General features: G+C 41.8%; 1 protein-coding gene across 2 annotated transcripts in view; it reads left to right on the top strand.

Moving 5' to 3' along the window:
• Positions 1 to 27,622, top strand: part of ARHGAP10 (Rho GTPase activating protein 10) — a 131,387-nt gene that overhangs the window by 25,112 nt on the left and 78,653 nt on the right. For both annotated transcript variants that reach the window (XM_048509133.1, XM_048509132.1), the window contains exons 2-9: positions 9,143 to 9,238; positions 9,339 to 9,400; positions 15,607 to 15,678; positions 18,169 to 18,270; positions 19,358 to 19,468; positions 20,350 to 20,454; positions 24,705 to 24,834; positions 27,016 to 27,122. In XM_048509133.1, the coding sequence (XP_048365090.1) occupies positions 9,143 to 9,238; positions 9,339 to 9,400; positions 15,607 to 15,678; positions 18,169 to 18,270; positions 19,358 to 19,468; positions 20,350 to 20,454; positions 24,705 to 24,834; positions 27,016 to 27,122 (785 nt within the window). The remainder of the gene's footprint in view (positions 1 to 9,142; positions 9,239 to 9,338; positions 9,401 to 15,606; positions 15,679 to 18,168; positions 18,271 to 19,357; positions 19,469 to 20,349; positions 20,455 to 24,704; positions 24,835 to 27,015; positions 27,123 to 27,622) is intronic.

Here is a 27,622-nt window from a genome sequence, read left to right as displayed (position 1 = left end):
TGCCTTTCCTCATGGTTTGAGGAGGTATACAATAATGGGTTCAAAACCTCAAATCTTTCCTCCCTTTAAAAGATGCCTTTTATTTAAATCCCCTCAAAATTCCTGGTAAACAGGGAGACCTTGGAGTGCCTCCTGAAGTTTTCCAAGGAAGTCCCCCCCCCCCGAGAACTGGTGTCCCCCGGAGAACTGGTGCCACAAAAAAGCTTTGGGCTGTGGCTGATGTCAGATGGGTCACCCTAAGTGGTGGGATAGCCAATAGATGGCTGCCTGGCAGCAGAAGTTTGTGCAGAGGGGCATATGAACCTTTTTGTCTGAAAAAGTGTCTTAATTACACTGGCGTTGGGGACCAGAGAAGCTTCAGGTGATGATTATGACCCAGCATGCTGTTTAAACTGCTGTGTAAACTGTGTCCTCTAAATGAAAAGACTTCTGAGATTTTTGCAAACAACTGAAATGTATTTTGATTTGTTAAAAAATTTCAGAGAGTTGAAAAAGATATTACAGTATTACCCTTGAGAAAGTACAAGTTTGTAAAAAAAATACAACACTTATTCCAATAGCTAAGCTGTGATCGGTATGAAACAGTGTATTACTATAACTTGCTATTTGTTCAATTTGAGTACAATGTGGTTAACCACACTGAGGCTTTGGTCAGCCATAGCAAACTTGAGTTACAGCCTCCTGTTCTCTTTTTAGCTTTTGTGTGGAAAGTGCTTTATTTGACTCCTGTCATAACTTTAGAGTTCTTTTGTGAAGCTAGAATACTGACATGGAATCGGTAGACTTAAGAGATAAATTAAGACTCCTTGGAGAGGTTGATTCTCTGCTGAACTTGGCAGAAACTGGAACTGTTTATTCTTGTAGTTTTCATGCCCAAGAAATTGGTTCTTTGTTACTTGCTGTCATGAAATCAGCATACAAGGCCATCAAGTGTGGCACTGTTGAGACTCAGTAGAGCATATGGGTTTGGGCATTGATGTCTTTTTCCATTTCAGGTTCCTAAATGATGAGAACAACTTCAAAGATTATCAAAGAAGAGGTCAGCAAGTTAAAAAAAAACCTAAAGACAAACTTTGTCCCAAACGCTGCAGCCTCTCCTCATAGGGAAGGTGCTCCAGTCCCTCAATCATCCTTGTTGCCCTTCCCTGCACTTTTTCTATCTCCTCAATATCCTTTTTGAGATGCGGCGACCAGAACTGGACACAGTACTCCAAGTGCGGTCGCACCACTGCTTTATATAAGGGCATGACAATCTTTGCAGTTTTATTCTCAATTCCTTTTCTAATGATCCCCAGCATAGAGTTTGCCTTTTTTTACAGCTGCCATGCATTGAGTTGACATTCCCATGGAACTATCAACTAAGACGCCTAAATCCCTTTCCTGGTCTGTGACTGATAGCACTGACCCCTGTAGCATGTATGTGAAGTTTGGATTTTTTGCCCCTATGTGCATCACTTTACATTTTGCTACATTGAACTGCATTTGCCATTTCTGAGCCCACTCACCTAATTTATCAAGGTCCGCTTGGAGCTCTTCGCAATCCTTTGTGGTTCTCACCACCCTACATAATTTGGTATCATCTGCAAAGGAAGAACTTTCATGACCAGTCACTGTTTGGACCTTTGCATCTTGGATGAAAACTAGTGTATTCTTTGATTTGGTTGTTTTTACTGGTTTTGTTGTTAATAATGAAAAGCAGCAGAGACATTGTTTTTCTTCAACTCTTCTGAGATAATCTTCTAGATTCAGTTAGACTATATGTTATGTTCTGACTTGAATGTTTTGTTGTGCAAGTCTGCATCTGTTATTCATTCTGTGGCTTGTGGCTTGCAGAGAACCACATTCATCCACACAATCAATATTTATTTCCATCCCTGGTGTGATGCCTGCACCTCATGGAGGATCACAACTTACCTTTTCCTACAACAGCAGCAGTTCTCTTGGAGGCAGAGAACATCTTGATGGGTGATTTCCATCCCATCTCGGAGGCAGGAAGAAGAATTCTGTCACTTCCTGTCTATCCTGGACTCCATTTTAGCCAGTATTTTTCCTGCCTCGACAGGGAGCGCATGGAATTCTTTGGACTCTTGCTTTAAATTCCTTCCTTGTGACTCTTAGTACTCACCTGTCCTACTGTCCTACTACCTTTTGTCTTCTGTAGCCCTTTGTGTTGGGGCTTTTCTGCCTTCTGCTTAGTGTGATTCCCCTAGGGAATTTCTAGCGGCTGTCCTTCCCGCCAAAACAGGCCCTCCAAGATAGCCACCAGAGATTTTTTCCCCCTCAAGGGAAAGCTTCCACTGCTCAGCAGCAAAGGCCACTAGAGCAGCCTGGAGGAGTCAGCCAGGAGACCCTGGCGAGGGTCCCCCCAATTGTTCTCCCAACCGCACGTTGCAGCGGAGGGCAAACTTGGAGGCTCGGCAGCCTCCGCGCGTGAAACACGTGCACTCTAAACATGATGAGAAGGAGCAGCCAACTGCAAAAACTGCAAAAATGGCAGGCAAGCAGCTGATGGGGCTTTTGTCCTGAGAGGTGGGGCTTTAGTTCAGTCTCTGGAACCAGCAGAGAGGAGTAGCAGCAGAAGAAGACTTGGCCAGGAAGAGCAGAGTGACCTGCTGGTGTTCATTCTGGAGGGATTCAGTATCTCAGCATGCGAACAAGTGGCAACTACTAATGTAGTTACATTCGCCTTCAGGAAGGGAAATTTCTCAAAGATGAGGGGGATAGTGTGCAGGAAGCTGAAAGGGAAAATCAAGAGAATCAAAACTGTCCAGGATGCTTGGAGGTTATTTAAAAACACAGTCATAAAAGCTCAGCTGGAATGTGTTCCGCAGGTTAGAAAAGGCAGCACCCAGTCCAAAAGAAAGCCACCATGGTTAACAAGAGAGGTTGAGGAAATTATCAGAAAAAAGAAAATGTCTTTTAGAAAATGGAAGTCCAGTTTGACTGATGAAGAATATGAGAGGGAACACAAATGGTGGCAAAAGAGAAGCAAGTTAGCTGTAAGGGAGGCAAAAAAAAAGATTTATGAGGAACGCATGGCTGCGAACATCAAGACCAGCAACAAACAGTTCTTCAAGTACATCAAAAGCAGGGAAGCCAGCAAGGGGAAGCGGGTAGGGGCCCGTTAGATGACAAAGGAACAAAGGGCAGGTGCTAAAAGATGGCAGGAAGATTGCAGAGAAGCTGAATGGATTCTTTGCATCTGTGTTCACCCAAGAGGAGGTGAGGAACATTCCTGCACCTGAACCAAAGCTTCTTAGGAGGCCCGAATCCAAGCGAACTAGCGAAGATAGTGGTAGACAGGGGAAGAAGTTCTGGCAGCCATTGATAAATCCAAATGTTACTCAAATCCCTGGCCCAGATTGCTGTATTCCCACCCAAGAGTTCTTAAAGAGGCTCAAGCAATGAAATTGCTGATCTTCCCACTCCTTAATATGCAACTTATCCCTGAAATCAAGGCTCCATCCCTGAAGACTGGAAGATGACCAATGTCACACCAATCTTTAAGAAAGGATCACAAGGGGGGACCCGGGAAAGTACAGGCCAGTCAGTTTGACATCTTCGTTCCTGGTAAATTAGTAGAATCTATATCATTAAAGATAAAAATTATAAAAGAAACATGTAGAAAAGCAAGACTCATGCTGAGGAAAGAGTCAGCATGGTTTCTTTTGGTGCAGGAGAGGCAAATCCTGTCTTTAAGCAAACTTACTAGAGTTCTTTGAGGGTGTAAACAGGCATGTGGACTGAGGGGGGTGAACCCGGGGGACATTGTCTACTTGGATTTCCAAAAGGCTTTTTGACAAAGTTCCTCACCAGAGACTGTTGAGAAAACTCAGCAATGAAGGAATAAGAGGGGAAGTCCTCCTATGGATTAAAAACTGGTTGGAGAAACAGGGAAACAAAGAGTGGGTATAAATGGGAAGTTCTCACAATGGAGAGATGTCGGGAGTGGTGTCCCCTAAGGATCCGTTTTGGGACCAGTGCTCTTTAACCTGTTGTTCATAAAATGACCTGGAAGTAGGGGTGGGTAAGCGTGGTGGCCAAGTTTGCAGATGATACCAAATTATGTAGGGTGGTGAGAACCACAAAGGATTGCTGGAAGAGCTCCAGCGGACCTTGATAAATTAGGTGAGTGGGCTCAGGAAATGGCAAATGCAGTTCAATGTAGCAAAATGTAAAGTTGATGCACATTAGGGGCAAAAAAAAATCCAAACTTCACATACATGCTACGAGGGGTCAGTGCTATCAGTCACAGACCAGGAAAGCGGGATTTCTAGGCTGCCTCTTTAGTTGATAGTTCCATGGGAATGTCAACTCAATGCATGGCAGCTGTAAAAAAAAAAGGCAAACTCTGTGCTGGGGATCATTAGAAAAGGAATTGAGAATAAAACTGCAAAGATTGTCATGCCCTTATATAAAGCAGTGGATGCTGACCGCACTTGGAGTACTGTGTCCAGTTCTGAGTCGCCGCATCTTCAAAAAGGATATTGAGGAGATAGAAAAAGTGCAGAGAAGGGCAACAAGGATGATTGAGGGACTGGAGCACCTTCCCTATGAGGAGAGGCTGCAGCGTTTGGGACTCTTTAGTTTGGAGAGGAGGCGGCTGAGGGGGAATATGATTGAGGTCTACAAAATTATGCATGGGCTGGAAAATGTTGACAGAGAGACATTTTTCTCTCTTTTTCACAATACTAGAACCAGGGGGCATTCATTGAAAATGCTGGGGGGAAGAATTAGGACTAATAAAAGGAAACACTTCTTCACGCAACGTGTGATTGGTGTTTGGAATATGCTGCCACAGGAGGTGGTGATGGCCACTAACTTGGATAGCTTTAAAAGGGGCTTGGACAGATTTATGGAGGAGAAGTCGATTTATGGCTACCAATCTTGATCCTCCTTGATCTGAGATTGCAAATGCCTTAACAGACCAGGTGATCGGGAGCAACAGCCGCAGAAGGCCATTGCTTTCACATCCTACATGTGAGCTCCCAAAGGCACCTGGTGGGCCACTGCGAGTAGCAGAGAGCTGGACTAGATGGACTTTGGTCTGATCCAGCTGGCTTGTTCTTATGTTCTTATGTTCTTATGATGAGCTGGCAAGCTTCTCGGCAACCAGCACTCCCAGCTGCTGCTCCTCCACCAGAATCCAGGCAAGAGTCAACCTTTTCTGGACCTTTTAATAGTGGAGATGTACAGGAGAGGTGCTCTTCCCTCGGCTAGGGAGGGAACCATTGCTGTCTCCTCTGATGCTTTGTTTAATTGGCAGTCCCTTACTCCAGCAGCTTTTGTTGAAATTTTGATCAGGGCTGTTGAGAATAAGTTAGAGCAGTACCATCAGGGCAGAGAGGCCAGGGCTACCAGCTCTCTTCTTCCCAGTGAATCAACACAGGCAGAGAGGCCAGGCTACTGACTCTCTTCTTTCTCCTGAATCAACGCAGGGCAGAGAGGCCAGGGCTACTGGGTCTCTCCTTCCCGCTGAATCAATGCTGATTCTTCCTAATGGGCAGACTAGGGGTTACCCTAGGTCCCCATCACAAAACACTACAAATTATAATCCTGAGGGGTGGCTGCAAGGCTTAAGATAGTGACTCGTCCAAGGACATTCATTGAACTTTTGGCTGATTGGAGTTTTGAACCTCCTCTGTCCTAGTTCTGTCACTTTCAGATCTGCCCTCATAGGCTCTTTATAGTGGCACATTCTGTTTCCAATGCCTTTAGACACATCCAAGAAAAAATAGATGTCTAGACATATCTTAAAAGTATATTCATGCTGTCAGGTTTCTGTAAACATATACTACAGAAAAGCACAAACTAAGTGGATGTGATCTATGTATGATCTGCCTAGTCCATAGAACCACCCTGAGGGACCAGGAATCCATCTCCTACAGTGCGGAGGAAGAGGATAGAGTGGAGGGGGAATCAATTTCTGATAAAGAAACAGCCCCCATGGAGGTCTTTGAACAATTACTCAGATTTTTCAAACAGGAAGACTTCCATACTTTACTCTCTAAAATCCTAGCTCCCCTGAACCTGCAGGAGAAGGCTCTGTCTGAGCCTGCCTCCCCCCAAATCCAGTGTCAAAGGCAGATGGGCAGGAAATAAAGAATTCTTCCCTGTACAGGAATCGCTGTGCAGGAGTAGAGTTTTCCCTGTTCCCATTCTCCTTGATAATCAAATCAAGAAGGAGTGGGCTAAACCAACTGCCAATAAGCATTGCCCTTCTTCTGTTAAGAAACTTTATGCTGACCCCTGCACGTGCTCCTCCTCAGGCAGCCGCAGATGGTACAGTGGCTGTTGGTATTCAGCAGTGGGAGAGAAGCGCAAGATAGTGAGTAACCACCACATTCCACTGTTTCGTTTGTGTTTTTCACCTGTTCCATGTAAACCACACCCCCTAGCTGTGTGCGCGGGCGATTGGCTGGAAGTGAGTCGTTTCCACCATGGCTAGCCTTTTCTATAATAGAATACATTCTTTTCAGTGAACCACTTTCTTGACTGCATGTTGTTTTCAAGTGTGTCATGCAGCATGGTGTCTTAGAATGAAGATCCTTTTGGTCTCTTTTGTGGTAGCTTTGCTCCTCTTCTGTTTGTACTTCTGTTGTATATGTATCTACATGCATCTGGCACAATGGGCTGTGATTCTCAACAGCTTATTCCTCAGCGCTTACGGAACCAAAAGATGCTTTGTTTTGGTTGTGGCAGATTAACTCTACTGGATTCTGACACAATAAATTTCTTGCTGTCAGTGGTATCTCAAGGCTTCCTTATTTGGGGTTTTATGTAACTGTACAGTACAGTAATATTTTTTCCTTGTGGAACGTATGTGTACATCGTCAGTTAGAGCATCTGTCAGAGAAGCTGTAACTGGCACAAGGACATTGATCATCAGGTTGTAAATGTTCGGAAGCTGAGTCATAGGTTTCCAACTGTAAATGTAAAAATACTGAACACTTGTTCTGGCATGCGTATTTAATCTATATATCTTCACTTCATATATTGGCTCTTATTCCACACATGTCAGTGATCAACAACAGTTCCACTTAGGAGTCATGCTTTCTGATGCAGGAATACATGATTTAAAAATATATTTGGAGTGTGTTCATAAATTGGAAATTCCAAACACATTGTTGCTTAGTAACTTCATTTCTATTTATTTGAATGCCTGATTGTAACTAACGCAGAAGAGAAGAGAACATTTTGGCCCATGTAGGCTTAACGTTCATATTACAAATAAATGAATTGTGCAACTTAAAGGAATTTTTTTTGCTATATGTCTCTTCCTTCCCCCTCTGTTGCTTTGGCTTGTGCATGGGTAAAGCCACTGGTAATTAAATAAGCTGTATTGCTCAGGTTGGTTGGGGTAGACTTTTCCTGATGGAGAGCCTCAGTATCGATCAGCAATTCTCCCTGTCTCACTTGTATAGGTCTACCACTTGCTCCCCAGTTCAACAGATTAAAGCCAATTCGGGTTTTTTTCATCTTTTTTATTTCATATTTTTCTGAAAATCTGGGGCATTTTTCAGATTTGTAGAAGCATCCATTTTGTCTATTCACAGGGCCAGTCACCAGATTTAAGTATCCTCAGATTTGGCCAACTTGGCTATTAATATATCGCTAGTATTCTGCACAAAACAGGATCATATTTCAATAAATTATTTTTTTTCTTTATGATATAAATTGGGTATGAGCTGACCTTAATTTTGTGTGAGTTATGTTTCCCCTGTAGATTCTGATTAGTCCATTGTTCAAGTAGCTCATTGTTAATGAAGAAAGAGTACATACTCAGGATTCCTGGATAATTTAATGCATAATTAATTTGTGTTAAATGACCCTGATTGTGCACACTTGGAAATGGTTATGAAGAGCAGACCAAAAATCCCAAGGTGCTAGATAGCCCACCAGGCTCTGGGCAGTGGCCACCAATCTACAACTCATATTTCTGGTTTAAGTAGATCATTATTTATTGAAATAAAGTCTTATTTGCAAGTGAGTTTAAAACTCTTTGTGTCTAACATGTAATAAAAAGGAACAACTTGCAGACTCTCCTTAGTACGATAAAAAAACTGTTTTACAGGCTTTTACAGATTGCATATTTTCTAAGAGTCCTGTCATGATGTTAGTTCATCTATGCTGTTGGTGGTGCGTTGCCCATGGGATTGATAATTTGGTTTCAACTGTGTCCATCCAAACCACAGCATCAGATTTGGTGAAGGGCCATATGAAAATTCAAGTACTTCCTTCCCCAGCAAATGCAGCAAAATTTTTAGATATTAATGGGGGCAAATGTTTGTAACAGTCAAGGTAAATTATCCAAATCTTCTTAATGGCCGTTTCCGCATGGCGGCGGAAGGGGTCGGGTCGGCGTAGATGACGCCGACCCGACCCCTCTGGGACTGTTCGCATGAACGCCGTCGTCAGGCCGACCTACCTGTCCTGCGGCCCTCCGGAGTCGCAGGGCAGCGGGGCCTGTCCCAAGGCCTCGGCGATGCGCCTGAGGGCCGCAGGACAGGTAGGTCGCCCGAACATGGGGGGAGGGACGGTGCCATCGGCTCCAAGCCGCCGTTTTCCAAAAACCTCGCTGGGCAAGCATTTTGCGGCTGCAAAGCAGCTGCGCCCCCTGTCCGAACAGCTCCCTGGGGATGGCGTTTTTGCCGTCCCCAGGCCGCTGTATTCTGCCAGTGCGGAAGGGGCCAATGTTTCTTGTAACATACTTTCAAAGAAATCCACAAGCATTTTATCAAGAGTAAAAAGGCAAAATTAAAGATCTTTGTGCAAGGCCGGTTGAATGTTGTCTTAATGTATTCAGAATCTCACTTAACACTCTGAGTGGGATAATAAGTTTTTTTAAACGATGCTTTATTTGTAATTCTGTAATTGATCAATCATTTTTATATTTAGTCAAGTATGAATGAAGCATTGTCACTAGTTAAAAGAGATAAAAGTATTCCTGTCTCCAGTTTTTTATGTAAAAATGAACATCCAGTTTCTATATAAGTAAAATAATATTCTTAATTTTGCAATATTTATGACATTTTCATAAGCATAATCTTATGAAGATTACTTTTATTTAAACTGAAGTGCTCCCAAGTATTACATTTGGACTGTTAATGATTCTTGTTGTGATTTTGTGTTTTTTAAATAGATCTTGCAGCTGCCCAAAGAAAGTTCGCCCACTCACTGAGAGAGTTTAAATTTGAATTTATTGGTGATGCGGAAACAGATGACGAGCGATGTATAGGTATGTGAGTGCAGTAGCAATAAATATGTCATATTGAATTTTTTTTGTTCTTTACTATCTGTCGTAATGTGCTATGATCTGAAACTTATTCCTGTTACAGATGCATCCCTCCATGAATTCTCTAACTTTCTGAAAAATTTAGAAGAACAAAGAGAAATAATGGTAAGGTCTCAGTGATTTATGTTAAATAGAAGATTATTTTTAAAAGTACACTTGTGTTGGTCACCTTTTTGTTTAAAATTAGCAGCTTTGCATGTAACATTAGCCCACACTACGTCCCTGCACATTGGCAGTTCACCAACTTCAAGTATTGGGAGCATATAGTCCCAATGATGTACCCGACAAATTCAGTCACCATTTTGGGAGAATTGGGCAATGGATTTTTCCTTGCATGTACAATTTCCATTGTGGTTTACCTATGGAAACTGTATGTAGATGGACAATCCACATATTTGCCCAATTCACATTTGCCCAATTCACATATTTGCCCAATTCACATTCAGTTAAAAGAGCTAATCAGGAGCACCACAACAGTGGTGCCCTCCTGATAAGGCTTCCAGTTTGCATGGGCATAACGTCTGAAGATAAATCACAATTCCATGCATTCTGTTTGTTCCATCTTGGTGTTTTTACCATTTAGTTTGTTCTGCTCCAAACTTGTTTCTTATTCATCCAGCTGAAAATATCTTTGCAAAATCCCCGTTCATCTCCTCTAAAATTTATCTACTGATCAGTATCATTAGAGATAACTGCTACTTTATTCTCAAAAAGTGCATTTGGGCCTATCTCTGTTCTTGTTCTTTCAAAAGAGAGAAATGGCTGTAGAATCTGGCTGCTGGAACTGTTAGCTGTATTTGAAACAGCACGGCTGGATATGGAGAACCACCAATGCGTGTTCAGGAAATCTCAGATGGGTAGTTTTGTAAGTTTCTTGAAACAACAATACTATAGAGTCTTGTGGGTCTTTAAATAAGACCTTGTTAAAATATAAGTATTTGTAGTCCTGACCCACTTTCTTAAATGTATGAGTTCATGACAATACTTTTTCCATTAACACACCCAGCTGGACATATTCTCAACCTAGTCCTTGTGACTGGGTGGGTTTGAGGTGATCTCTTAGTTAAGGGACTCAGGATCTGTCTTTTCTCACGGATGGATCATTACCTAGTGAAGTTTGAGCTTGAGATGTCACTCCCCCGCTGCAGGGGTGCAGGCCCCATTAAAATGGTCTGCCCCTGGAGGAAGAGGGACTCCCAAGGATTCCTAAGAACTCTGGGGGATTTTTCTGGCAACATGGCTGGCGCTCCTGTTGAGACTCTGGTCTCCCTTTGGAATGGTGAGATTAAGAGGGGTATCAATATTGTTCTTGAGTGCACTCGCACCACTGGTGATGCTGTGGGCAGTCAGCCACTCTAAGCATGGGGACTGGGGCAGCTGCCCCAGTTTCCCACTGGCTACGACCCTGTGAAGATCACATCATTGCAGTAATCACAGACAAGGGAGCTGCAGCTTAGAGTAGTTAGATGAGTAATGATTAGCTGGAGCAAAAGACAGGCTACAAAGGTATAGAATGAACAGGTTCTTTGAAAATTTGTGAGAGCTGTATAAAGCACTATAGAGATGATAACACAATAGGATATTTGGAAGATTTGTTTGTGTAGATTTATATGGCTAAATATTTGCTTTCTTTCTATCCGGATTAAATGTTTTATTTTCACTTGCTACTTCCACAGTATACATTGAGATAGGGGTTGTTTACAATCATATTGATGTTGAAAATATAACAATAGATTCCCTTCTAGGTTGTGTTGGAAAGAAAAACAATCTATGTGCTAAAGATTGCAAAGGGAGAGTTCAATAGGATGATAGTGTTGTCTGCTTTAGACTGCTGAAGCATTTATGTACTGTTAGTAGATAACATAATACAAAGAAGATATTTCAAATGTGCTATAATTGGTTAGTAACTCATATTCATGACCTGTCTTTTCTGTCTCCTCACAACCCTTTAAAGTGTTTTCTAAACTTAGAGATGAACACAGACCATACTGTGTATGCAGATTATTTTTTAAAAAATATTTCAAGAATGTAAAAATTTTTGTTTTATTTTTAATAGAAGGTTGAAAGAGTGAATAGGAAAAAATCTAATGCTTTGTTTCAGAGGAGAAGCTTTTAGGATACAATAACAAGTGTTTTGACATTTTGTGATTGCATTCCTGGCAGGTAGAAGAAAATTAGACTGCATTTTATCTCCTTAATCTTGTTGAATAGCTTCAGAGTGCCAACATCCGACAGATGTTCCACTGAAACCCACAGAATGTCAGGATATATAGTGCCCACAATATCTGGCTCCAGGCCAAAGATATAAAAGCTAATCTCTCATGTCTTCATGATGTCACCACCACCCTGGCAACAAATTAATTCAACTGTTATTTTCATTTTTTTTATTTCTTTGTGGGCAAATCATCCTTCTCCACCCCCACCTGTTTAATAAAGGTGTCAATCGGCTTATTCAAAAAATGCCTCCAGGAAAACCTACAAAGGGCCATTCCGTGATTTACTCAGATTCCAAAGCTAACTGAATATAGATGGTGATTGAATAGGACCTATTTTCTTCAATAATATGTCATAATGATATTCACAAATTTTAAAATTGCCCTATTGGTTTTGAAATACATGCTGTTTTTAATTACTTGATGCATGTTGACCAATTAATAACATTTAAGGAACTTTTCATTTGCTAGTGTTGTCTATTTATTACTGGATAACTCAAGGAACAGTACATTTCCATAAATCTGAAATTCCTCCAAGGCAGATATCAAGAGGGATATTTTTGAGTGGAATCCAAAAAGTCAAGTTCTGCTGCTCAGGCAGTCCAATAGCATTTCTTTATTTGCGCAGTGGAATGCAATCAATCTCCCTGAGAAAATGTTTGGCTGTGGTGGATTTTTCGGCTGTGTGGCCATGGTCTGGTAGTTTTAGTTCCTAATGTTTTGTCTGCATCACCTAGACCCGTTGTGATGAACCTATGGCACTCCAGATGTTCCTGGACTACAATTCCCATCAGCCCCTGCCAGCGTGGCCAATTGCTCTTTTTAAATATTTGAAGGGCTGGCACTTAGAGGAGGGCAGGGAGGGCAGAGGAAAGAATTCGGCATAATGGAGCAGCAGTGGCATAGTGGTTAAGAGCAAGTGCATTCTAATCTGGAGGAACCGGGTTTGATTCCCCGCTCTGCTGCTTCAGCTGTGGAGGCTTATTTTGGGGAATTCAGATTAGCCTGTGCACTCCCATACATGCCAGTTGGGTAACCTTGGGCTAGTCACAGCTTTTCTGAGCAATCTCAGCCCCACCTACCTCACAGAGTGTTTGTTGTGAGGGGGGAGGGGAAAGGAGATTGTAAGCCCGTTTGAGTCTCCTGCAGGAGAGAAAGGGGGATATAAATCCAAACTACTACTACTGGGTATAAGTTACAGGGGGAAAGATTCCAACTGGATATGAAAAAAAAACCACAGTAAGAAGTTGTGCAACCGTGGAATCCACTGCCTAGGAAGGTGGTGAGCTCCCATTCACTGGCAGTCTTTAAGCAGTGGCTGGACAAACACGTGCTTGGGATGCTCTAGGCCGCAGGTGTCAAACTTGTGGCCCTCCAGATGTTATGGACTACAGTTCCCATCATCCCCTGCCAGTATCATGCTGGAATCTTCCCTGAGCGATGTCGTATGTACTGACTCCAAGAAAGCACAGTTTATAGCCTTAGTGGCTGTTGGTGTTCTGGGTTTGGACAAAAGCAGATGAAATGTCAAGAAAGCATTAAAAGGCACACAGAGATAATTTTCAACACTAACGGCAGTGATAATGAAATTGAACAGATTATTTTTTGTTCATCTTTAAGAAATTGTTGTTTTTATATAAAAGATGTTTAAGTATAGATAATAGTTGGGGTAAAGGAAAAAATTAACAATCCGGTGTTTGTGGATGCCTACATTGTTTTTGCTTGAATTAATTATGCATACTAAATTTGCTTGCGTATATTGCGTATTTGTACCTTTTGGTAAAATAAAAACTTTCCTTACTAAAGGTCAGCTGGTCCTTTGCCAATGAAATGAGTGCAAAATGTTCTTTCGGAGTGGAACACAGAGTAGTATGTGGGTCGTGGGAGACAGTTCAAAGAATGTCTTTTGGACGACAACTGTGTTCATGTTCCTAATGTTTAGTTTGAAAATGAAATGAACTCCAGGCAGTGCAATTTTTCATATATGGGCAAATGCTAGAAGCACTGAGAATTTATGAAAACCACGTCTTACTTCCATGTCTGACTGATTCCTAAAGTGTATGCATTTTGCGTATGTGTGTGTATTGTATATGACTTCCAAAGTGCTACTGAATTTTAGATTATATAATCAGCACTCGGTTCTTTTGTATAAAATTCGTTTATCTTATGTACATGTAAAAGTTTGTATGTACACTGACAGTGAAAGTAGATGAATTCTCTTGTTTGGGTTGTAGTAATTCAGATTATGTTGTTAGGTTGGTGCCTAGTGCTGGCATAAGCCTGTAATTGTGGAGTTCCCATGCTTTTAATGTCACTTACACATAGGAAGCTCCCAGAGGATTATAATTTGAGTCTATTAAAAACATTGTAACTGAAAATGTTCTTGAATTTCTGTTGGTGTTAAATGCCTTGTGCTTTCTTTCCACTTGTTAATGTTTATTTAACTTCAGCTGTTGCTTAATAATAAAACAGCTCTCCTTCAAAACATTAAACCATTTGTAATGCAAGCAATTAATTGTTTTTGTATCTTATATCTATATCCTAAAATGGTTCCACTATTTGGATCAAAAAATCCCCAAAAATGGTGCTTCCCAGGAATACGAAAGATGCTTCTTCAAACTTAGGCAATTGGAAATACCCAAACATGTACTGGATTAACTCTTTCCGCCCGGCAAAGAAACATATGTTCATCATGGGGACTGTGCAGGTGCAGACCAGCCATGGAGAACTGACCAGAAGGCTTCCAGAAAATTCAGAACCCTTGGAGAGCTCTCCCTTCTGATGTCAAGAGTGGGCCTGGTTTCCTGCCCAAATAGTCATGTGAAGGGAGGTGGGAAAAGCACTCTGCCTCAGTTCTTTCTTCACTTCTCTGGAGGGGGGGCCTGCTTTTGCTGATGCTTCAGTTTACCTCAAGATCTTTTTTTCTCATGGACATTATTCAAAAAGCATTGCAAATGCAGAAGATGACTCAGAACAATGAGCGTGATGAATGTGTCTTCTGTCTTGGTGAGACTCATGTTTCTGAGACATACCCATTTTGCTGCCTTTTCAGTCTAAAGGGTGAATGGGCTTCGAGGCTTAAGGTCACTTTGTGGGTAAAGTCTCTCACTTCAGTGAATACTCCCCTACATATGCTGTCAGCCTCTTCAGTCCCTGTGATTCGGTCTGGGCTGTCTTCTGAGCTTTGGTGGTCACACATGGTGCTTTAGAGCCCCTTGATAAAAGGGCCAAAAAGGTTAAAAGTACCAGTCAGGCCAAGCTGTTGGCTGCCTGACTCTGGCTTTCATTGCAATAGGTCCACAGTTGAATTCTCCAGTTTATCTACTGTCAATATTCTCTTGACATCTATCACCATTATCTCCTCAATGCTGAGGTTCATTGTTGACCTATCGATCTGACTTTCTGGTTTGTCAGTCTGATGTCTCTTCTCAATATTTAATTCTCATTTTTCAAAGTATGGGATTCCCTCACATTGACTTATTTGCCACCAAGGCCAATGCAAAGTGCTCGTTCTTCTGATCCAAGGTGGAAATAGGCAATAATTTATTGGGAGACACTTTTCAGCTACATTGGTCAGTTCACCCTTATTATACTTATTTCTCTCTGTTCCTCTTATTCACAAGTCCGTAGCAAAGATGGTTTGGATCAGTCATCAGGGATCCTTGTAGCCCCTATGTGATGAAAAAGGTTTTGGTTCCCCACTCTGTTCAGGATATGTCAAGGAAATGACTGAACCCTTCCATTGGAGGATGACCTCCTCATGATAGGGATTCTACTCTGCCACAATGCTTCTAACGGCCTGCATCTAATGGCCCGGTAACAGGTTTAGACAAAGTTGTAGAGGTGTTATTAGCATCATGCTAATAAGACTTCTCATTCCAAGTGGCTGTGTTTTGCTTACTAATAAGAACAACAAAGGTGTTGTCGTGAGAAAGAAGTTGGTCCATACTTTGGAAATAACCATTTGTTTTTGTTGTAATTGTTCAGTTTTTGATGTAATTGTTCAGTTTGATGAACAACTCGTTTTTTTCTTTGAATTCCTCACATATACTAACGTATTAAGTACTGAATGTAAACTATTTTTTTCTTCCTTGAAAGGCACTTAGTGTTACTGAAACTCTTATCAAACCTCTGGAAAGGTTCAGGAAAGAGCAACTTGGAGGTGTCAAGGTTTGTTGATCATTTCTTAATTTTTGGAATCATTTTTTCCTGTTAGGATTGAAATAGAGCACATATGACTAGTGGTAGCTTGTGTGGTGGTTTGCTAATGCCCAGCTACTAAGTGAATTGCTGACCACAATGCCAGCAAATGATGTCTTCATCAGTGGCCATGCTAGGTACTGAACGCAGCAGCCATGTGCTTGCACGGTAACACTTTCTGAAACCCTTCTAAAAACATCAGCTCCCCTTCTCTATTTATCAGTGCTCAATGGCAGTAATTCTTTCAGCAAATCAGCACATGAGCTGCCCTGCATTTCACTTTGAGAGCAGATTTAAGAGAGGTTTTTTCCTTTGGCAGATTTATTCCATTAAAAAAATAGAAACAGATCTTTAGCCAGAATCATAAAGAAATGGGGGTTAATATCTGATGTTGAACACTAGTTATTGGCCTTTTCTGTATGAGTCGTTTACAATGAATCTCGCTGCCAAATGCTATGTTGTTTCTTTGAATTCCTCACATTTCCCCCCTCCATTTGGTTCCAGAAACATTTTCCCTTCATTTTCCCTTTGTTATTTTCCCAAGCATTTTTACTGCAATGTTTTTTTTCTGTTTTCAAGTCAGCTTCTCTTGAGCATGTGATCATGTTGATATAGTCTTCATTTCTCCACCACACCAAACATCTGCCCTTTATCCATACCCCATTTTGTGGCCCAACCTCTCCTTCACCAATTTTCTTCTCCCCCTTGCCCTCCATTTTCAAAAGGAATTAATTTTTTTCTCTCTTTGTCATATCAAACTAGCAATGTAACATTGAGGCAGAGATAAGAACAAGGATCAATTAGATCATCTTTGTCAATTTCACCTAGAGTTTGTGATGTTAATGTTCAGGTGCAGACACAAAAAAGCATAGGTGATTGGATCAGCTTCGTCCATTGCATATTGAACTAGCATATAGCATTGAGACAGAGGCCGTTTCCGCACAGCCACACTGAAGCGGTCACGACATGACGCCGGCCGCATTGCCGACGCCGCCCGGACCGCTCAGCACGAACGGTCCCGGTAATCCAGCGGGAAGACGGCACAAAGTGGAGCTTTCATTGTCTAATCGACCTACCTTCTCTGCGACCGTCCGGCGCGTTGCTGAGGCCAGGGGACAGGCCTCCTGCCCTGCACGACTGCTCCGGAGTCGCAGGGCAGGGGTGTGTGTCTCCAGGCCTCGACGACGTGCCGGATGGTTGCAGAGAAGGTAGGTCGATTGGGCAAAGGGGGGAGGGATGGCACCTTCCAGCCGGATGGACAACGTGCCGGATGGTTGCAGAGAAGGCAGGTCGATTAGGCAAAGGGGGGAGGGATGGCACCTTCCAGCTGCTGCCGTTTGGCTGGAAGCCGCCGTTTTCCAACAACCTCACTCGGGGAGTGAGGTGGGAAAATGGTGGCTTCGCGCTGCTGGGGAGGAGTTAGGGCGGCGCGGCTGCGAAGCAGCTGCGCCCCCCAAGCGAACAGCTCCCTGGGGACGGCGTTTTTGCCATCCCCAGGGCGCTGTATTTGGCCCGTGCGGAAAGGGCCAGAGATACACTATGTCCACAGTTAGGAACGACTGAAATTGATAAGGGAATGATTTTGCATTACTGCAACTCTAAGCTGGCTGAAAAAAATTAAAGAGGGTGGCTGAAGTGAGCTGCATGTAATGATGCCTGCTCCAGTAGGGTTTTTTTTTTGGGGGGGGGGGGCTGCCATTTTGTGTGGGTAGTTCTCAATGGTAGAAATAGAGGCTGAGGCATTTTTTAAACATACAGGCTCAATGTTAACTGCAGTGATGCTAGAGCACCTGCACAAAAGAAAAAAGTGGGAATGACATCACAGATGTGTCACAGATAACATCCTACCACCATTAGGAATAATACATATTTTGCAGTAGCGTGAGGGTTAAATGTAACTGAAGAAACCTGACAAAGAATGGAGGTGTATGTATTGGGGACTCTGAGGAATGTCATGAGTGTGGTCTATAGCAGACAGGAGGAATTCAGTGGAAATTGCTTAAATTTCCTTAAATTTAGTCCAGGTCTCCAACTTTGTTAGCTAGGTTCTCAAATATATCCTGAACCAAATGATCATATACCTTTTTTCTGTAAGTAGTTAATGGAATCAGACATGTTTTAACTCTTTTGGATTGGCAACAGTCTCATAATATTTCTTTTTAAATTTAGTTTTAAGCCTCATTCTTGCTTTACCTGTCATGTAGCATGAGAATTTTCTTGGGGCTATTTCAAATGTACCACTTTATAATGTATATCCATATAAGTATGCTTATGGTTTTTTAAAAATCCATTAAGATTCTGTTAGATGAAAAAATAGCTTCAAGTTTCCTGTTTCATAACATAAAATTGACAACTTCGATTTAAGGAAATAACGTGGTTATGTAGCATGATGAAAGCGAACCTGTCATTTTGTGGTCACCATTTACATTTTCTTTCTTTTTATTCGAATAATATCTGTAGGAAGAAAAGAAGAAGTATGATAAAGAAACAGAGAAGAACTACAGTTTACTAGACAAGCATTTAAATATGTCAGCGAAGAAGAAAGAAACACAACTATTGGAGGTACTGCCTTTACTGTCTTGTCAAAGATGTTTACCCTTTGAAGTAAAAGTAAATGTTACTCCAGTAATACTGTTTCCTTTGAAACTTGAATGCCAGCAGCCAGGTTTTTTTAAGTAAACAAATTGAATAGCTGAAAAGTAATGCTGCCAATGTAATAGTTTTTATTTTTATATCATAAATATGTTGAGCTTATAACCCAGACTATGTCAAAGCTGCATGTAAGTTAATAGATCATTACTACTGCTACTGCTACTACTACTTGACACCAGATATAGGGGTTGATTTTTGTCTTGCTGCCCAAGTCTTATTATCTAAGGCAGAGGTGTCCAACTCTGACCCTCCAGATATTCATGGACTACGATTCCCATCAGCCCCTGCCTGCATAATGCTGGCGGGGCTGATAGGAATTGTAGTCTATGAACATCTGGAGGGCCAGAGTTGGACATCCCTGATTTAAGGTGTTTTATGAACAGCAGATGCTGAACTGCTGCACCCTCACTGCACTTGTATTTCTAGGATGCAACAATATATGTTTTCTCCTTAAGGGGAATGTAATGGTAACTTTCCACACATTATTTATTTCTTGATATATTTATTAAACAAATATTTCAGCATCCAACAAAAAATATGATTGCGATATTTTTGTAATAACTGATACAGAATGAATTCAACAACCTAAGTAGAATGTTGTCTTTTGCCATCTGAAATATTTGTGTCACAATCCCACAGAGGTCAGGTGTAAGAACATAAAAGATGCTCTGCTGGATTGGACCATTAGTTTGTCTTGTCCGGTATCCTCATGTTTCACTCAGTGTATAACCAGTTGCCTTGTAGGGCCAACAAGCAGGACATAAAAACCAAGACCTTCTCCTGAAGTTGCTTCTTAGCACTGCTATTCAGAAGTTAATTGCCTGTTAATGTGGAGGTCCCTTTTCCTAATCCTGACCTAGTTGCTTAAGTTCACTGAATTCAGTTGCCTTAAACACACTAAATTCTGTGTTGGTTTACGGTACTCTGTCAATATCATGGAGTTTGAATTAGTCTTCATAGAATGCACAGTTTCTTAAAGCAGTCTTTTTTAATGCAGGCAGACAACCAAGTGGAACAAAATCGAAAGCATTTTTATGAACTGTCACTTGAATATGTGTGTAAGCTGCAAGAGATGCAAGAACGAAAGAAATTTGAGTTTGTAGAACCTGTGAGTACTTTGTTGTAGAAATCTTCTGTGCCAAAGGACATTTTGGAACAGGAAGAATGCAATAATGACTAGCAGAGAGAAAAAGAAATTTGACTTAGCAGAATTCTGGACAAGGCGCTACACCTGCGTTGTGTAAATCATTTTATCTCATTTCTTCAGAGCAGTGTTTTTCAAACGTTAGTGGAGCGGGTGAAAACAGTGGAGGAAGAACCCTTTGCACGTTCATTGAATTGTGTGGGAGTCTCTGCTCCATAGTAATATATCCCACATGGCTGCAGTGGGTATATAAAGAAATACCTGTGTGGATTAAAACATTTTATATATATAATTACTTATAAGTACTGGCTCCCAGTGCTTAAAAAATGGACTGATAACTCCACCTGCAATACAATGCACTCAACCACACCTTTGCATAGCAAGTTTCACCCAAACACTTAATGATTGGTTCCCCACCCTGGGACATGGACAATATACCACTTTCCCTTCTCACTTAGACACAGTGAGAAACAGACTTTTCTCTGTGTTACACCTCTGAAGATGTCAGCCACAGATGCAGGCAAAACGTTAGGAACAAAATCCACCAGACCACGGCCATACAGCCTGGAAAACCCTCCAGAACCAGTTGAATCCGGCTGTGAAAGCCTTCAACAATACATATAATTACTTCATTTGAACTTTTGAGTTCAGCTTCTTTTTTGGCATATTTTAAAACAGTTGTCTTCTTCCTTCAAGGCATTTAATTGTTCTTTGATTTTTATAGTGGTATAAAATTGAGTTTTTCAATTAAATCATTTATTTAATTTTAAACACTGATGTACAGAATAGGTCAATCAAACCTTTTTATCATTTGTCAGTGCTAAAAAAAAATTCTTGTATTTCAGGTCCTGTCGTTTTTTCAGAGCATGTTCACTTTCTACCATCAGGGCCATGAGCTTGCCAAAGATTTTAATCACTACAAAATGGCTTTGCAGATCAATATCCAGAATGTAAGTGAAGGTACTCTCTCTCTCTCTTTTTTAATTGAAGCTTTTATTTGTAATTAAAGTTAAAATAAGCTTCTTGTTTGTGCTATTGTATTTACCAGAAAGGAAGACTTTAAACTTTTATTTTTTGGTCTTTAAAAAGTGTATGTGTGTGTGTGGGTGGGAGGGGAAGAGTTATTTTTCTGCTCAAGCATATAGATCTGCTTGGTGGTGCTATGCAGAGACAGTAGGGGGTTGAGGTGAAAGGTGTGTGCAGAGAGTATTGGAGAAAGAGCACAGATTCATTCAGCAGCATAGAGAAGTGCTGAGAGCAATACAATAGCTGACAAAAATGGCCTTTTTTAAGGCTACTTTTGACTTTCAGGTATGAGTTTCCTAGCGCTTAAGCTCTTTTTTCCCTGACTCTCCCCCCCTCCCCCAACCCCTTAGGACTTTAAACAGTTTCTGCTTAAAGTATATTAAATAATATAGCACATCATTAGCTATAGCTGTTAGGAGTCTGTAGACGTTGTTCATAGGGAAGGATGAGGATGTTGCTCTGATTGGCGGTATGAAATAGTTTCTTGAAAAAGTGTGATTTAGGCCCACTCCGCATGGGCCAATAAACACGGGTTTAGAATGAGAAAAAATCCATTGGGGGGGGGGGCACTTTGCACAGATCCCACCCCTAAAGCGAGTCTGCCCCATGTTAGTTCCCCAAAATGGGTTTTTTGAGAATCGCGCTATTCACGAGACTTTTTTTAAAATCCAGGGTTGCAGCCACTTGCGAGCGAATGGCTGGGCAGGAGGTGCTTTATTCGGCTGAGCTTCCCTTTTTTCAATTTCATGGCTTACATCTGCGTAGCCGTGCAAGTGCAGATGGTTGAATCGTGGTGTCATGAGACGTCACATGGCTGCGGGGGTTCGTTTGTGCATTCCTGCATAGCTACGCATCAATAGGAGGTAAAGAAAAAAAATGGGCACACCTCCATCTGAAGGCGCGACAGCAACCCGCATTGTTTCTGTGGGCTCGAATCGCTGCCTGCACAGATGCATGCGAACGTGAAAACAGAGAAGCGGGTTACTTTATCCCGATTGCAACCCGCTATACATTTGCTGTGTGAAAAGGGCCTTAGTTTACAGAAAGCTTTGTGTGTGTGTAGGGAGAGGGGAGCAGTTTAGGAAGGAGAATTATACCCATCTAAGCCCACTGATTTCAATGGGATTCTATTTAGGATTACATTGTAGATTGGTTAGTCATTATCTTGGTCTTTGTGTGGTAGTTTGGGTCTTGTGATTAAAAAAAACCTAATTGATTTCCTTTTTAAATTTGAAACAGTGTGATCCAAAACTATTTGTAAAGAATTACAATGCAAAGAGATGTAAAAACTGGAAATGATTAGTTTATTTGTAGTCCATGTTTATATTTCCTCCTTTTGGAGAAGAGACTAATTGGCTTTTATATATTAGCTGGTCTCTCTCTGGCTCTGTCATTGGGGCAGGGGGCTCATTGTCCTTTTGATTAAATACGGTATTTCATCTTTGTATTTGTGAATCTTTAGGGAATGCATTGCCATCTTCAGGCTGGCAGGCTGTATGGCTTGTTGAGCCTTAATTCCATAACCAAATGCAGCACTTCTGCCCCCTATCATGTATGCTGCTGTAGAAGAAAATATTTTTCCTTTGCATCTGACAGAATCAAATTGAGGAACATTACATATAATAACTGGTATCCCTAACTTAAGAAAACCCATGTTTATATTGTGGGAAGAATTCTACAGGCAAATGTAGTTTATGTAAGTACATATCTGGAGGACATTACATGAATACAAATTCACTCTTTTGTCTATTTTAAAATTTATTTTATATAAAAACACTCTAATTTCATGTGAAACATGCACCAGTATAATGGATTTGATTATTTGTGGTAACTAAAAGTATAGTTTTGATTATCTTCTGCAAAGACTGGCTAATTGTGTATATTTGTATACTGTGCTGCTGCTCTTTTGTACAACATGCAGTAGAAATCACCAATTAAAAAATCTTAGATGGACCAATCATAGATACCTGTATCCAGTGAATATCCAGCTGTAAATTAACACACTGGTATTTAGACTGCTATCATAAATTATTCTGTCTCCAATAAGACAGTAGAGGTCAGTTGGAAGTGAAACTGTTACTAGTTGCATGGATTGCAGGTATCTCTAAAATATAGGCCCTTTCCGCACAGGCCAAAATCAACGCTGTCGGGCTGGTAAAACACCATTTTGGCGGGGACCTTTTGCACAGGCGCCGCTGCCAAATAGATGCAGCGGCGCTCTGTTCCCACCAAAATGGTGTTTTCAAACCTTGCTTGGGGAGCGAGGTTTTTTTTTTTTTGCAAACGCCAGCTTCCATTCAGTGCCATGCGAACGGCACCGGGTTTCTCCCCTGGCCCTCCCAAACGCTGCTTACCTCTGGTCTCCTTCCGTCGCGTTGTCACTCTGGCCAGGAGGGTCATGTCCCCTGGCCTCCGGAAGGACGACAGGAAGTAAGCAGCGTTTGGGAGCGGGCAGCCTGTGCGAAGGCTGTGCTGCAAGCGGTGCGCCCAGCGGGACTGTCCGTGCGAACGGTCCCACAGGGGTGCAGCAGCATAAACTGTGCAACGGAAGGAGACGGGAGGTAAGCAGCGTTTGCGCTCAGGCGGTTTGCAGGCGGTGCGCTCAGCAGGACCATCTGTGCGAACGGTCCCACAGGGGTGCAGTGGCATAAACTATGCCGCTGCACCCCCGCAAGCTGGTCGTGCGGAAAGGGCGATAGAATAGAGTAAACAAATACCATAACCACTTTCTGGCAGTTATAGAAAACAAAATGGGAAAAGGAATATTGTCACAATTAACAGGTTTATTTTCAAGGAGTCTTAAGGAAATGTATTCAAGCAGGTGTTATTTATTCTATAAAAATATATCACCATATACTAGATGGTGAGTGAGTGAGAAGATGGTTTAGATGATGTTGTTGAGTGACAAGATGATTTAAATATTACAGTTTCATGTGCTTCCTTTCGAACACAGAGCCCTTGCATCTGTGTCTCCCATTCCTGCACTCCTGGGCACCATGAGGACAATTTACTGCCTGATGCATCCCTGGAGGAATAGGCCCTTGCTAATTGCCAGCCTTCCCCATCCTGGTGCCCTCTTTTAAAATAGTGTAAATGGTGACAGTTGAGCCACCTTGTGGATTTATTTATATGTTTATTGTGACAGTAGAGAGTTTAAACCAGTGATGGCGAACCTATGGCACGGGTGCCAGAGGTGGCACTCAGAGCCCTCTCTGTGGGCACGCACAGAGTTCATCATGTGGGGGGGGGATTCCCCCCCCCAAAAAAACACATCTAGGCTGGCCTGGGCCGCTGGGCTCGATTATTAGCATTAAACCTAAGACCTAGTTTTGGGGAAGCAGTATAGATAACCCTGTTAAGCGCTGTTAAACCCCACTGATTTTCATGCAAAGAACTAAAGTGCAATCCTTTACCTGGGAGTAAGCTCAGTTGCAGGCAATGTGGCTTGCTTCTGAGTAAACCCTCCTAGGGTCGTGATTCACCCGCTCAAGAGTTGCATGGTTGCTTCCAAAGCAAAGCCAACGTAACTTACCACCAAGCTTACTCCCCGAGTAACGCATGCCTCTAGGAGCCAAATCCATATTTTTTTCCAACTAAAACCTCAGTATTCAGGTCAAATTGCCGCGTTGGCACTTTGTGATAAAGAAGTGGGTTTTGGGTTGCAGTTTGGGCACTCGGTCTCGAAAAGGTTCGCCATCACTGGTTTAAACTGTTTCTCTGATGAAAAAGATCTTAACCAGACTAGATATTCCTGGCTTGACTGATTTTATTCTCTTGCATCAAAGAAATAAATCCTCTCACAGTCTCTTCCAAGTCTTTCTTTTAATCCAGGCATCAATCCTGGGTACATGTTTTTCTAGAAGGAAAATATATCTGCAATCTGAAGCAGTTTCTGAAAGGGGTTATTGATTATTCTGTCATCTGGTTTTTCCCTGAGTCAGGCTACGGGAGTTTTAGTGCCCTCCTACTGCCCTCTAACTTTCTTTTGCAACTTACGTTACTTCAGTTTTAAATCTTCTCAAACTTATAAAAAATGGCTTGAAATCCCAAATTTGTGTTTCGCGATGTCAGACGCTAAGAAGTGTTTTAATCACCCCCCTGCTGTTTTCTTATGTTTAGAGTGTACCCTGCTGTTTTCAGACATAAAAAGGTTTTATTATTTTCTTTTATTTAGACACGAAATCGTTTTGAAGGAACAAGGTCAGAAGTGGAAGAGCTCATGAACAAAATCAGGCGAAATCCGCAGGAGCATAAAAGAGCAAATCAATTTACGATGGAAGGCTACCTTTATGTGCAGGAGAAAAGTAAGATACTAATTTACTTTCATGAAAGTATCTTTCAAACATAAGTTCAGAGACTGCTCAAGATGACCCAAGTATTTGTTCTGCTTGGGAAAAAATGTCAGATTTTTTTTTATAAATTATCTAACAAGAGAGGCTTAACTAGCTATCATTTTGGGGGCTAACGTAAAAAACTCAGAAACCAACTCCTTTCTTTATAACCAGACCAGGTTCTTCAAGGTCCACAACAGGCAGAATTGAAGCTGGTTCTTTGGTTTGGTTTTCATGCTGCCAATTAGCCTTTGAACAATATTGACAAACGTTGAAATAGTTAAACCAAAGCAAGATTTTTATGGACTCATGTAATTGCTCTCTTTTGATCGTGTAGCAGTAAGGGAGTATAATTTTCTGTTTAGAGCCAGCATGGTGTAATGGTTAAGAGTGTTGGAAAGGAAGGAAAAGGAGTTTGTAAGATGCTTTGAGACTTCTTGTAGTAGTAGTAGTAGTAGTAGTAGTAGTAGTAGTAGTAGTAGTAGTAGTAGAAGAAGAAGAGGAAGAGGAAGAGGAAGAGGAGGAGGAGGAGGAGGAGGAGGAGTTTGGATTTATATTCCCCCTTTCTCTCCTGCAGGAGACTCAAAGGGGCTTACAATCTCCTTGTCCTTCCCCCCTCACAACAAACACCCTGTGAGATAGGTGGGGCTGAGAGAGCTCAGAGAAGCTGTGACTAGCCCAAGGTCACCCAGCTGGTGTGTGTGGGAGTGTACAGACTAATCTGAATTCCCCAGATAAGCCTCCACAGCTCAGGTGGCAGAGCTGGGAATCAAACCCGGTTCCTCCAGATTAGATACACGAGCTCTTAACCTCCTACGCCACCAAGAGAACGGTGGAATATAAATCCAAACTCTTTTTCTCTTAGATCAGGTGTTTAAATGGCAGTTAATAAATTGCAGAATGTGAAAAGTCGTGAAGGCAGCTTGTAAACCTAATCAGAAATAAATTTTAGACACTTGTGGATTTGAGCTTATACATTTGGTTATAGTTGTAATCTTTAGAACAGTAGCCTGTATTCAGGCATAAGAGTAAAATATGGTTTGTCACTGTTGAAGCTTAAGGATTCTGCTATCCTACCAAGCTGCAATTTGTTATCCTGCTTACAAGTCTTAGGCCCGTTCCTCATGGGCCTGTGAAGTGGTGGCCCACTGGTATAATTGATACCGGTGGAGCCCCGGGACTGTTTGCATTCTTCCATGTGGGTGGCCCTGGAGCCGCCGTGGCCCGCAGAGGCACCTTTGCACAGAGGCGCCTTTGTTTTGTTTGTAAATTTACTTTCCCTTCCCCTGTGGGAAGGGAATGAGGGGACTTGCCCCCATGGCCATGGCAACGACTCGGGGGTTGGAGGAGGCGTCTCCCCTTGTCGCTGCAGACCTGTGCAGGGGAAGGGAAGGTAAGTTTATAAACAAAATGGAGGCGCCTAAAAGCACCGGGTGTAAAATGCTATTTTTGAAAAGACTCAGCAAGTCTGAAACACCGTTTTCCCACCGGTTGGGGGGAGAAAGCACGATACTGCCTCGTTTCAGAGGCAGCTGCTGTGTGAAGTTCTCCCCCAACCTGTGTTTTTACTGGCCCCGCACTGGTGTTTTTGGCCCATGTGTAGTCGACCTTAGATGGAAATCCTAGTTTGTAGACCAGAATCCTGGTCTAGTTTTATTTCTCCCCACTCCACCCAGTTTCTACAGAAACAAAGTATGGTTTGTTAGGGATGCTTCTCTTTCTGAGCTGCATGCAAAGGCCCCTTCCGCACATGCAGAATAATGTACTTTCAATCCACTTTCAGTGTACTTTGCAGCTGGATTTTACAGTGCAGAGCAGCAAATCCACTTTCAAAATAGTTATGAAAGTGGATTGAAGTGCATTATTCTGCATGTGCGGAAGTGGCCAAAGGGAAGACAGAAAGTGACTGTGGAAACCAGTTCCAAAATTTGTTCCAATAATTTGTAATATACGACTTGTCATGTTGTCAGTATTCAGACAACAATTGCATGATTATTTCTACTCTGTTATTCATTGTTTTTGCTGAGTTCATTCCCCAGAAACCAAATACTTAATCTAAAGGCTCATTTTCCAACTTTCTTTGCAACAGTATGCAAAACAGATGGAAATATGTGCAGTTATCTCAAATAATTCTGAAACTTATTGTTGTTGAAGGACCTGCTCCATTTGGTTCCAGCTGGGTGAAGCATTATTGCTTGTACAAGAAAGAAACCAAGAAGTTCACTATGATCCCATTTGAGCACAGGTCAGGTGGAAAAATTGTAAGTACATTTCACTTTTCATTGTACTTCCTGCCCTATATCTAAATGGGAGTATGAAAGATAAGATACACTCTGTATCTCTTCTGTGTGCAATTCAGTTTTTGTTTTAAGTATAATATGCTAAAATAATGGAAGGATAGATAACAATTGTGGAAAGTTTTAGGAAGAATTGTAGAGAACAGATAATGTGCTATCCCTAAATGTCTTTTTTTTTATCGCTAGTATTTCTTCAACACCAAGGGGATTTAAAGTGTAGTTTAAGTAGCCGGTAAGATGCATTCACTGGAATCGCTTTATAAAGTTGTAATATGAAAAACTTGGGATGAATTGTAGGCTTTTGGAACAGCAGCCTCTTTAAGGATTGCACGGGGACCTTACATTATCTTTCCATTCACCTGCCACAGTGCTTCAACATGGGTTATTGACAGCAGAGAGGCATCTATGAACAAACAACCACCTTTCCATTTAAATTGCCTTCTGATTCCTTTGCTATTCAACTT

The sequence above is a fragment of the Sphaerodactylus townsendi genome, linkage group LG10, assembly GCF_021028975.2.
Source record: "Sphaerodactylus townsendi isolate TG3544 linkage group LG10, MPM_Stown_v2.3, whole genome shotgun sequence".
Lineage (NCBI taxonomy): Eukaryota > Metazoa > Chordata > Lepidosauria > Squamata > Sphaerodactylidae > Sphaerodactylus > Sphaerodactylus townsendi.
This window is presented reverse-complemented; position numbering and strand designations above follow the sequence as displayed.